The sequence below is a fragment of the Musa acuminata genome, chromosome BXJ1-1, assembly GCF_036884655.1.
Source record: "Musa acuminata AAA Group cultivar baxijiao chromosome BXJ1-1, Cavendish_Baxijiao_AAA, whole genome shotgun sequence".
Lineage (NCBI taxonomy): Eukaryota > Viridiplantae > Streptophyta > Magnoliopsida > Zingiberales > Musaceae > Musa > Musa acuminata.
In genome coordinates, this window is record NC_088327.1 from 2,955,805 (window position 1) to 2,968,754 (window position 12,950).

Sequence of the window (12,950 nt, forward strand, 5' to 3'; positions counted from 1 at the left end):
GAAACATCTGGATCTATGTACCATAACGACATCGGTTTTACTAATAAAAATACAAAAACAAAGGGCAAAAAGGTAATTTTAATATTTTAGTTGGTGGTGGTAGATGGTATTGGTGGTTACAGACGATGGTGCCGCTAGAGGCTATGGGTGACTGTTGTGGATAAGGAGAGTGGTGGCAAGATTCTCATTCATAACAGCCACCCGTGCCCCAAATGGCACAGTCGTCCGCCACCATCGACACCGTTCACCACCATCAACTGGAACGTTAAAATTATTTTTTTTATTTTTTGTTTTCGTGTTTTTATTAGTAAAACCGATAACGTTAGGGTAAATGAGCCTAGATGTTTCATTTTTATAATCATAGGAATGTCAGTGTAACTTTTTAAAATGTAGAAATCTGAATTCTAAATGTAGGTAACTACAGGTGATAATCTATAATTAGCTCGTGGATGGTCTAAACAAGACAGTACGTGACAAGTTTCATTATAATGCATGTTTTAGAAAGCCTGCCACCTATATTCGTTGTATCTAGGATCACATTTCATGAGATGTACTGGATGAAATAAATTAGTAATTAGGTCATAATATTTTTCCTTTTCTTCTTTGTAGTAAGTTATTCATTTTTGCTCCTTTTCTTCTTTGTAGTAAGTTATTCATTTTTGCTGAAGCCATTATGTATTACATTATTATCTTCTACGACAATTTTACTTAGGTCATTGACCAAGATCTTGAAAATTGCTAAATATTTGATACCTACAAGTTGAAAAATGATTGAAGATCACTTGTTCCTTTTCTTTTTTGGCTTATGTTTATCAAACATTTTTTGTTATTTGTTATCTTCAAAAATGATTTTCTTTTATAATTTTCATTCTAGAAGTGTAAGAAACATATATATCAGTGAATCTGCTCCAACAAATTCACAGCCATTGTCAACTATCATCTTGTGCTTTGCGATCCTCAATCTCAATCTTATGAAGTCAGACTGCTTCATGCAAAAAATTTCATCATATTATGCATAATTATTAATTATTTGTTGCAGCCGGAGAGATGATAATTGTCGTGCAATAAGAGGTTCGTTGTGGTAGTGGAAGTCAATCACTGGTTTAGGTCACATGTGATGCTCGCGATTGGGATATGCTCCAAGACTTCTCTCTCTCTCATATATTGACAGTTTTGCTGCGTACCTTTTAGGCTGCCTATAATGATTAATTAGCACACTATTTCTGTCATCTCTTTCTAGTGGAATTGTAATGATGTAAGCATTACTCTTCTTGTGCTATGCCCAACTCCTAGTGTTAAAACACTGTTCCAGTAAAATCTCTAAAGTGACCTTGACCAGTAGCTTTTTAAGATCTCGAAGTGCTATTTTTTATCCGATACATTATGAGCCAGATATATTCCAGCATCATCTCATAAAGAGAAATGTCTATAAAAACGGACCGATCATTACTTTGGAATTTCTTGTGAAGTAATTTTTACATCATTGTTTTAGCGAAGTTACATGGTTGACTATTCGTGATGTTTTCATGGCTTCTAATGGAGGAAAAAAGAATTGGATTTCCGTTTATCTTGGTTAATTATTTTTGCCCATGAAACATTTTTGGTCACCAGTCGTCGACTCATGGGTCCAGTCTCTAAATAACTAGTCATCACTCCCCAAGAAGAGCATATTTGGGGGTCCTCAGCCTATAGCAATGCTATGTCCAAAGCCTTTGTTGATGAATGGCTCCATGTACTTTGGTCATTATTTTATGCATGCCACTTGGTGCATTGAACTACATCAGCGGCATGAGGAGCTCTTCTTGTCTTGACTATGGATGGTGTGGCACAGCTGCGCATGAGGGCTGGCTGCCATTGTTAGACTGCTATGAAGTCAGAATCAGATGGCTCTTTCTACTTTCAAGTCTCCCAGCAGACAACACTCCTGCCTTTCTCATCGACTCAATCACGTGTTAGGGAAAGAATGCATTCCCATGCTGTAATTGATCTCATGCAGCCTTTGTTTGGAAAGTGCCAAAGACTCAAAAGACTAAGTCTTGCTCCTTATTTTTTATCTTGAAGATCGGGAGAGCCAGAGCCAGCTAAATCAGTGGGTATGTTTTCATCTCTCATGTTCAAGCTTGTCATAAGTCACATTTAATTTATTTTCTATTTCTCGAAAATGTTTTTTGCAATCAACATCAAGAATGTGCATCCCCCTTTGCTTATTAGAAATGGTATAGGGAGGATCAATGTTATACAGTCCTACTCATATAGATAAATAAGTTGTTTTCAAGTCATGTAAAGCAATCCAATGGTTGTCACTAACATTCACACTCGATGGTTAACTTTTAATTATTAGGACAGCTGAGAAAATGTCTTGAGCATATGTTTATTGATATGTCCTCAATGGCTATCCCATGAGAACAACTTGCAATCCAAAGTGAATGGGACATCTGAAGCCACATGAACAATTATTTAAGTTGGAATGTAGCAGAAGATATAATGAATGCCATGATGTAAGGAGGATGTACCCGAAGCTAGCATGCACCTAACATTCAAGATTTATAATTCTTAGGTCAATTGTCAATCAACGAGCCAAGACAATACTTTATGGTCACTGATGTGAAGTAGAATTGTCTGTCAGTCAAAAATATGTTATTTACAGTTTTAAGAAATGCTATTCAATTGGATTATGCTTTGTTTCATTATATTGTCCTCATTTTCTATTTCAACACTGGTGACTCACAATCACATTAGAACATTGGATTTTGGAAAAAGAAGGAGAAATTTATTGCTTCCTCCACATGGGTGAGTAGGTTAGGTTGACCTACCTACAAGATTCAATTATTCAGATCAAAACCATACTAAATATATGCAATTATTCTACCAATTGATGCACTTAAAAGAAGCATGATTGTCCATTCTTGGATGGTCATGTGAACTACTTTTTTGAGACAATCACATTGCATCAATGGTACATAGTATGGAAGCCAAACTGGAGAATCTTTCTTGGATGGTCATGTGAACTACTTTTTTTTGAGGCAATCGCATTGCATCAATGGTACATAGTATGGAAGCCAAACTGGAGTATGGAGAAGACCCATTGCACTGACTGCATGCATGTGACATATTTTACCACACATTTGTTAGTAAAATGAACTCTTTGTCAGCACTGCAGATTTACTGACTTGAACAGTGTCCTAAGGAGACCTGTTGCTATGCTTAATGATATCTGTAAGTGATTGGCAAGTGGTGCACTGTGGCCTGGGAAGTTCTGACCAATTGTCAACATGCAGTAAACAGTACCTTTCACTATTAGGGCAATGAAAAGTCAAATAATAGCTATATTAGCATGCCTGGTCAACCCATGCTATGTGGGCATGATGAGCATTTGGTTCGCACCGCACCCACAAATCAACTTTACTGCTTTCATGCTAATGATTTGGGAATATTCTCATGATGATTATTGTACTGAAATTAAGCAATGATACCTTTCCCTTCAAATCATATAGAAAGCTCCATTGCAAAGTGCTGCATTTTCTCTATCTTGTTCCAAACACAATCCATCTCCAGATAGTAGATAGGCTGAGAGAGATCAACATGCCCTCGATGAGAAGTGGCCACCACCAGAGGAAGGGTGAACAGGATGAATGGCTTGGACCAGTGGAGGAGGGGAGAGGAGAGGAGTAGTAGTCGCATGAGATGCTGCTGCTCCAATAGGCCATAGGGTGGTGCCTGAGAGGAATAAAGCCAACTACTTTTACTGTGGCCCAAAATCCAAGCTTGGTATTTGGAGAAAGGCACCAGCAACAGCAGGGGTCCATTCATGGAAATGGTAGGGAAAAAGATGAACACCCTTTCATTGAGCTCTTCCCTTTTGTTTTCTTGCGACTTCTTCATCTCTCTCTCTCTCTCTCTCTCTCTCTCTCTCTTTTCTGCAAACCAAACGTACGCTTGTGAGTGAGTGAATGAAATCTTGTATATATACATATTCTTTCTCATGTCGTGTCATGCACGAGCCGCAGAGCGCTGGTGAATGCTGATGCCGATGCCAGCTCAAGATGAGAGTTGTTTGGGATTCCCGAAGTGTCCCTCCCTCCTCTCTGGTCTCCTTGTTATTAAACACGACTCTCTCCCTCTCTCTCCCTGTCTCGTCCAGAGTTCTTGCTCTCCGGGGAGGCCTTGAGGGAGGTGATGGGGGGGACTTGGTTCTACGGACTGAGGAGCATGTCGCGGAGAGGGGAGGGAGGAGTTCGGGCCCCGAATGGGAATGCTAAGAGCCTATATTATGCGGAAAGGAGACCGCGGTGAGCCGTATCCCTTTTCCCATCGGGTTATCTGGTGAGGGGCGTGCGCTGTGCGGCTCCTTTCGATGGATCCTTGTAGGTTCTCGCTTCTTGCCGTGCGGCAGTAGCTGTCCGGCGCAGAAAGGTGGCGCCCTTGCCTCCCCTCGCCGCCTCTTTTTCTGTGAGCAACTCTCGACGAGATTTCCAGGTCCCTCGAGCGCCTCCTTTGACTTCTCGACGTTGCCTCCCCCCTTGGATCTTAGATCTTTGCCTCAGAACCCTCAAAGAAGTCTTCTTTTTGTTCTTTAGCTAGTTTTCTTGGTCTCCGGTTGCGTCTCGGTAATTCTTTTCGTTACCTTCTTCGTCTCAAAGCGCCCAAAGGCCGCTTCGGATTTCTTTCGGGGTTTTAGCGTCAAAAGAGGGATCTTTTGGTGAGGTTTCGGTGCGTCTTCTCGACCGAAGGAGTGACAGATGGCCGATGGTGAGGGACAAGATGCCACCTCTTTGTTCGCGGACGAGGAATTGTGCGAGATGAGTGGGTTGAAGAGGGGCACCGACTTCGTCGAGGTGATGTGCGGGTGCACGAGCCACCGGTACGGGGACGCCGTCGGGCGGCTTAGGGTTTTCGCCTCCGGTGATCTGGAGATCAGCTGCGATTGCACGCCGGGTTGTCATGAAGGTGAGTCGGGTCATTCGATTCGACGGCTCTCGAACGATTCCGAAGCTTCGTGAATGATGTCTCTCGGACTAAGATAATGAGCTAGATCTCATGATATTGTCTCTGGTCATGATGGGTTCTTTAGGAATAGCATCTCGTCTTCATGCACACATGTTGTTTGATTCTGGACTGTGCTTAATATCTCGCAAAAGGATCATCCATGTGCGCATCATTGACATGGTCTTTTTCTTTGCTCCATGCAACTTGTTTATTGTCTTGTTCGTGTACGCTTGTCCACATTTGCATGCAAGTGCGGTTTCTTTAAGCCTTGGCACATTTCTTTTCCGCCTATTTCGGGTGTTCTGATTCAGTGTATGACCATTTCCGGATTCATAACCTTCACAATGTGATCACTTTGCCCTGTGCTTGTCGGTTCAAACTTTCGTTTGTTTAGTTAGCTGGCACATAAATGATCAGATCACTCTTAACATATGCTGCGTGGTCTTTATTCTTCGGTTGCATTATCTTCTGCTGAAGCTTAAGTGGAAGTCCCTTTGTAGCATTGAGCTAATGTTCTTCACTGCTGTTCTTCTTGGAATAGTGACTGAATTGTTCCGGTCTTACTGCTATAATTTTGGTCTTGGTTTGACAAGAAGATTGAATGAATGATGGGTGCTTAGCTCTGCTCTTTTTAAAATCTGTTGGTGACTATAATATCAGATATTTTAGTGGGAACAGTAAAATTTATGGGCCGGCTTCCTTTTCTTATATTGATGATGCCAGCAGTTTGTTTGTGCCATTGGTATTATCTCTAATTCAGACATGCCATATGATGTGAACAGAATATATTCTACAGGAATTATCTATAGTTGTAGTCCATTCTTGTACTAGCATGGTAACAAATATAGTTTTTCGATCTGAAATCATAAGTGAAATTGGGTTTGAATTTATCAAATTTATGTTTTGCCGGTCGTTCATGATTTTTCACTTGTCTTTGTTTTGTTGAAAGTTATTTTTTCATACTACATCTTTTTGTGTTATGAAGAAATGAAGGACATTAAATGTGTGTAACTCAAATGCCTTTATTTTCTTCACAAAGAACGGTGTACATATTATAATTGGAACAAAAATAGCCCCACTATGTTTGGAACATCACAAAAGCCTCGCCTAGAGATCTCCATTTCTGCTTGTTTCATGCACAGAAGGGTTGCAGTTATAAAATATTGTAGTGAACAGGAAATATTATCTCATCACCCTTTACTTTTCTTTTTTTCCAAGTATTGCCCCATTTAGATGAGAAATCGAGTTCTGCACAATAACCGTGCTAGATGGAGGACTAACAATGTGATAAGGCTCTTGGAGAACTACAAGAAAAAGTGCCACTCCTATAAAAGAGGATGTGATTCTTCCAATAAAATAATATTGTTGAAGAATGTATCACATAAGAATATGTCACAGCTCTTTGCATGTACTCTGTCAATTTATCATTTGATATATCCATTTTTTAACATGGAGAATACATACCTATGATCGAGTAAGGAATCCCTGATTGGATGATGTCTATATTAGAAACTATCTTTCTTTCAGTGAATACTATAGCCCTTTTTTATAGGTAAAATTTATCCTTTGCATAAAAAAGAAAAAAAATCAAATGTGCAGAACTCAACTTTAGAATCTCAATTTGCTAATGCTGAATTGCACTTTTTATGATTTTTCTGTCCTCACTGTGACAAAATGATGTTACTGGTCACTTGCCTGTTGGCTGAATTTTTATAATTTGTCAGATAAGTTGACACCAGCTGCTTTTGAGAAGCACTCTGGGAGGGAGACTGCGAGGAAATGGAAAAGCAATGTATGGGTCATAGTCAAAGGAGACAAGGTTCCACTCTCAAAGACTGTTCTACTTAAATACTACAACCAGGTATCAAAAGCTGCTAATGGCTCTCATAAGGGCCCTAATGGAAGACCATGTCACCGTGATGAATTTGTCCACTGTAAAAGATGCAACAAAGAGCGTAGGTTTCGCTTGCGCACTAAAGAGGAATGCCGCAAGTATCATGATGCTGTGAGAAATCCAAATTGGAAATGTTCTGATTCGACATTTGAAAGGTAAGAGTTGGACTTTGGTTTTATTTGATTACTATATGTCTTTTGCCTTTGATTTATTGTTCTTTCTAAGGTGATCATACTGGAAGAATCAATTGAACTAGTCAAACCTAGTAAGCTTCCGAATGTTAAGTAGAGTATATATAAAACAAATTTCATAGTACTTGGCCTGTTCATCATGTAAATATGGCTGGCATTATAGACATTCTGCTGGATATGAATGTAGCTGCTTTTGCATATGCAACCATATTGCACATATGAATTTCTATCTTTCAATTAAGTGATCTGAATCTTCCTTTGGTTTCATTATTTCTATATATATTTTTAGTCTCTTTTGAAAATTCATAATAACAATAATACTGTGATCTCTATTCTTTAGATGACCTTAGTTTGACTAATTCTTTGGATCCAATGAACAAATTCTCTAAATAGAATTTATTCTAAATATTATTAATATTTTCTGAAGATACAGAGTGACAAGACTACACTGGTCTCCATTCTCTATGTTAGTTCTTTCTTCACTAATTATTTGTAAGTTCTTTTGCTCTATAAAAATTTTATTAGAGAGGCAGAGTAGTGGGATATCAGAGGACAACACTAAGGTATGCCATTGACAAAACCCTACTTTTATTTGATGTATTAGAGAATTCCTGGAAGTAATTCAGAATCTATTTGGTGGAAGTGACCTAGTTTTCTTATAGTCTATGTTTGGAAAATTGATTGGCTATTGGATTTATACCGGACATGAAGTGTTCTGAAGGTTTCTTGTGATGGGATTTTGAGAGGTGGCCAATTGTAAGCCCTTAGGCATGCTTGAGAAGTTAACTTATTTTTTTATTCAATAAATTTAGATTACCTTAGAGTAATTAGTTTTTTTTCCCTCTTTTCTTCAAACTTGGGAGAGTAATATTCAGTAATTTGGTATTAGAGTGAGATAATCTTCTGTGATAACTTTTGCATTGATCTACAACATCTACAATGTATCAATGTCTCTTATCTATCTTCATTGCGAAGATGAATTTGCCTTACACATGGACAGGGAGTTCTTGTGGAATGATGGGACATTGAACCACCTTCATGAGGTTCCCACCTTAGTATTTTTAATTTTATCTATTTGTGGATTATTTTCTTTGTTATATTGTTGTTGTGAGAAAATGCCTCTAAAGATCAATTATAAGTTTTTTTGGTGCCTAAGAATCATAATATGGATATAGTATGTTATATAAGTTGTTTAGATATTAGGAATTATTTTTGGAGAATATGAGAGAGATATCATTATATAGGATCATAGGGGTGGGGAGATTACCAAGGCTAATTAGTTCTAAATGTGTGAGTGTTTGTAATCCATTCAGCCATGTTTGAGAACTTGATTGGTGTTGTTATGCAATAAAAATAGATTAATTTGAAGTGATAAGTCTCTTTCTTTCCTCTTGTATTATCTCGAGAGACCATTTCTCTAATTAGAGAGAATCATGATAGGAAGGTGTTAGCACAGAATTTGGTTCTTTGATCTAGATGCATATTCTGAGCCAACCGAGGTTCCTTCCACATCTGTCACAGTTCAATCTCGATTGACACCACACTTGTCTAACCCCGAGGGTTCCGAACCCTACCGATCCGAAAAGGTTGAACTTGCCGACTCTGAAGAGGTCGAACCCTATAGAACTGTGTCGAGAGCGTTCTTGACAAATGCCCCTTCGATGCTTAAAATAGTCTTGGGTTTGAAGGAGTCGGCCAATGACTTGAATAGCATTGGGTAAAGTGCCCGGGAACGTACCTGAAGAGCCCTTTTATAGTGGGCTCTATGGACCATTACTCACCTGATCGACGTCAATTACGAGGGGCAGTTGCTAAGGTGTCGGTCATGTGTCAACCACTATCAGGCATATTCTTACCACCTGTGGTGTCGAGGTATTGTCCACATGACATCGATATGTCATTCATGTGGCGTTGATGTGTTGTTGTCCACATGATGCTGAGGTAGCATCCACATAGCGTTGATGTGTTAATCATACGATGCTGAGATGGCAGCCATGTGATGCTGATGTGGCAGTCACGTGACACTAAGGTGATGTCCATGTCATTTTACCCATAACAGAAGGTTAGATCCTATCATATGATGTCAAAGTTAGATTTCTTTCTCAGCAATTTTCTACAATGGCCTACACCAACATCTATGGCACCCATGAAAATTTGTGGTGACTAACAATTTCTTATTCAGCTCCCATACAATTGATTGACATAACCTACCGGCTACCTGTATGACTGGTAATGTATCTTATAGTTGGGTATCACGATAAGTCCTTGATACATGCTCAAGGGTTGATACTAATTTTATTCATCATGTAGTAAATTTGGCTTAGTTAAATAATCAGCATCTATTGTCTCTCTTGTTCTACCTTGGAAGACATTTTTTCCATATCAAATTGGAGAAAACCTAGATAAGAAGGGGTCATATGTTATCACAATTTACTTAACAATAATTATGATTCTTAAATTGCTTCAAAGTTCAAACTAGATATCGATTTTTCTTTTTTGTCAGATTTGGATAACAGTTATAACTTTTTAACATTGAACATGATATTATCAGGGACTTGACTTACACCTATTAAACTAACCATTTATTCTGTGAATTTTTGCAACAGAAACCAAAAGGTATTTTGCTTTCTTGCCTAGTCTTTTGGTGTTCGGACTGCCACAAGCAGTTCCTACTTTTCATGTTGTTCTGCTACCTTTTATTTGATAACCAATGTACAGTTTGAAAAAAGAAATGATTTCCTAAAGGACCAAATGATGACTAAAGCATTTTCATGTATCACCATTGATTCCATGGCCAGCAACAAGCAATATGTAAGCCCCTTCTTTATTTGTTTCCTGTTTCTGTCTCTATTTTTTTATTTTACCTCTTTTTGCTACTAGCATGCTCATGTCAAACTTGTCAGCATGGCATTAGATGGCAAGTGTTCTGTCAAGCATGGTTTGCCTTATCAGTCTGTACCGGTGTATTGACTAGTTGTCGGTATGGTACGTATTGAGTCATATCAAGTGTACCGACACATGGTACAATGGGGCATACCGATGTACCGCTTATACCGATTTCCTGTCGAACCGGTATGTATCACCCATACCGAGTGGTATGCTTCGATACGGCGAACATTGCTATCAGGTGCCAACTAACATGTAGATGCATGCCACGGAAAGTAATTCCTTGGTCATTCTCTTGTTTAGCTCTGCAGAAGTACTAATCTGTGGAGCTTGGGTTGGTTCGTGGGCCTTGCTATTTTGATGTTGACTACCAATGAGATGCTCAATAAATGAAAAAAATTGTCCCTCAAAGAACTCAAAAGATGACATTCTCATACATTGCAATGGTTTATTACTAATCCTCGGTTGGACCAATAAATAATGATTGGAACTTAATAGTCCAATTCAGTATTTGATTCTCCTTCTAATGTAATATTGCATGTAAGTGCATGCTAGTAAGGCAATAATAGCTTAAGATTATAGAAGCTTTTCACTGTGCCATGCTTTATTAGGTACTTGGACTGACGAATTCTTCGGTGGACTTCTGGGGCACCTGGTCTTGAGTGTCTTTTTTCCTAGTGTGTGTAAATGAGCACTGATACTGGCAGAAGGAATGTATGATACTTGTTGGTTTTCAGCACAAAAAATGTGCTAATAAATTGCTATATTCAAAAAATTCTGAAATATCTGATTTGAATCCCAACTAAATGATATTATTAGGAAAAACACGGTTGTCTTTTTGTGATATGATAGCAGTACTAGTACATGTTTTTGTTTATGATCTTATTGTTTAGGTTCCTCAGCCTTCATAATCTATAATTTTTGACACCATATTATATATTTTATCCCACATATCAGAGTCACCTGCGATGATGAAGAGGAGCGAGCAAGTCGTAAAGCCTTGAGGGGATGCTCACGTTCTCCGTCCTGCAGAGGGTGTACAACATGCGTCTGTTTTGGATGCGAGACTTGCCGTTTCTCCGATTGCAGCTGTCAGACCTGCATTGATTTCACTCACAATTCAAAAAGCTAGCTTCATTCGACGGAGTATCATTTACCCTGCAATGATCACCACGACTAGCGCTATCAAGGCACCATCAGGAGACATTCTTGGTTCAATTATTGTCATGCAAAATTGAGTCCTCAGTCACATGGTTCAGTTTTTTCTTACTTTTGGCGACTGCATTCCCTCAGCCTTCAGGTGATGCTGAGAGATGTTTTGCCAATCTCACCATTGGCCTTTTCTTCTCCCTATTCTTCTTTAGAAAACATTGCTGATAGATGAAATGGGGAAAGCCATGGGTAGCCAAAATCATTTGGAGAACTGCAAAAGGCATCTAATATTATCGTCTTTCCATTACATTTTTCTCAAAGGATCTTTGCTCCTCATCATATGTGCTCTCTGTTAGGCATGTCATTTATAACATGCATGAGCATGTCTCCAATATGAGCCAATATCTTTGTGTTGTCATTTTTGGTACTGCTTCAGGGTTAAATAGTTGTAGAGGAAAATGTTGTTTTATTGACTAAGATTGTTGAGCTCAGTGTTTCTTGGCCTCTAAATCACTTTTTTCAGTGTATGAAAAAAGTCATCCAGTTGGAAAAGAAAGATTAAAATTACTTCTTTTTTTTTTACCTAGAAACAGATTATGTGCCTTTTGCAAGATTGTTCTATTGGTTGTCAAACTCTTATGACTAAAATAGAATAGCCAGTGAAAACACATGCATAGTGGCTATTACAGTCCTGATTAGATTAAGAATTAGGATTTTTACTTGGATGTAGGAAACAAATGGGAAATCTTTGGTGTGAATTCAAAAAAGCTTTTCTGGTAGCCCTAATAGAGGAGAAATTAGAGTCAGATTATGAATTTTCAGCATAGTGGCTTCATGTTGTCCCGACCGAAAAGTTGGTCAACGCTGACACTTTGATCGTGCTTTATAGTCATGGTTGACTTTGAATGAGATTCACAAGTTAGAGTGAAGCCCTATAAGATGTTTATATCCAAATTAACAACAGTTCTTATCAAGGTATGCAATATCGTATCATACCAATATTTCGAGGTTGGCTCGATACAGTACGGTACCGGCGTATCGAGCGGTACACCAAGGCATGCCGAGCAGTACATCAGGGTGTACCAAATAGTTTTATATATTTTTTTTTCTTACTGTAACACTGTAACACTGTTACAGTATGACACTATAGCATTGTAGCACGTTCCATGCGGTACTAGGCGGTCCGCGTACCGATATGCTGTCGGACCGGTATGTACCGTCCGTATCGGGTGGTACCATTCGGTATGGCATACCATGCTTCTTACACCCATCAGCTTCTGAATTGACCATTTGAATCTTCTTACATTTCCGATGTAAAACTAAAATGGGGTAGAGACTATTACAAAATGCATATAAAGTTTAACCCTATCGATCCAATCGGATAATTTACTGAATCACTAATTCAAAATGAGAACACTCAAATTAATGTTAGAACGTACATCAAGCTCTTATTAGTTAATCCGAAATGAGATTAAATTATGATATGATACCTTCTACACAATATGTGCAATTTTAATCTAACACAGCATAAAACCACTAAAGAATAATAACGACAATAATTTACAACCACCATCAATATTGTGAAAATTACTAAGTATTTTACATTCAAGCATCGAAACATGTTTTGAGTATGCCAAATAATTACATTATTGTGTTTCTTTATGAACAAACCTACAATTGGCAAGTGTTAGAGATAAACGTCATTGATTTTTGTATCAGTATGGCAAGGCCCTGATCCGTGTGCGAGGTGTCGTTTGGGGTAAGGCAACGTTTCTTCGATCTCGTCCCTACACAAAGATTGAGGTTGGGAGGGGTTTTCTGAACCGATCATTCTAACGTTT

The 12,950-nt window shown here is 38.6% G+C and overlaps 1 protein-coding gene across 1 annotated transcript; it reads left to right on the forward strand.

The window, feature by feature from the left end:
- Positions 1-4,048: 4,048 nt before the first annotated feature.
- On the forward strand, positions 4,049-11,421 carry LOC135607400 (protein ULTRAPETALA 1-like). The gene is made up of 3 exons (XM_065099216.1): positions 4,049-4,947; positions 6,711-7,035; positions 10,915-11,421. The coding sequence occupies exons 1-3, from the start codon at positions 4,740-4,742 to the stop codon at positions 11,087-11,089; spliced, it is 708 nt and encodes a 235-aa protein (XP_064955288.1). The 5' UTR covers positions 4,049-4,739; the 3' UTR covers positions 11,090-11,421.
- Positions 11,422-12,950: the final 1,529 nt, after the last annotated feature.

Coding starts and splice junctions, on each gene's coding strand:
- LOC135607400 (XM_065099216.1), top strand. CDS start 4,740: ATGGCCGATGGTGAGGGACAAGATGCCACCTCTTTGTTCGCGGACGAG. Junction 4,948..6,710: donor CACGCCGGGTTGTCATGAAG/GTGAGTCGGGTC, acceptor ATAATTTGTCAG/ATAAGTTGACACCAGCTGCT. Junction 7,036..10,914: donor TCTGATTCGACATTTGAAAG/GTAAGAGTTGGA, acceptor CCCACATATCAG/AGTCACCTGCGATGATGAAG.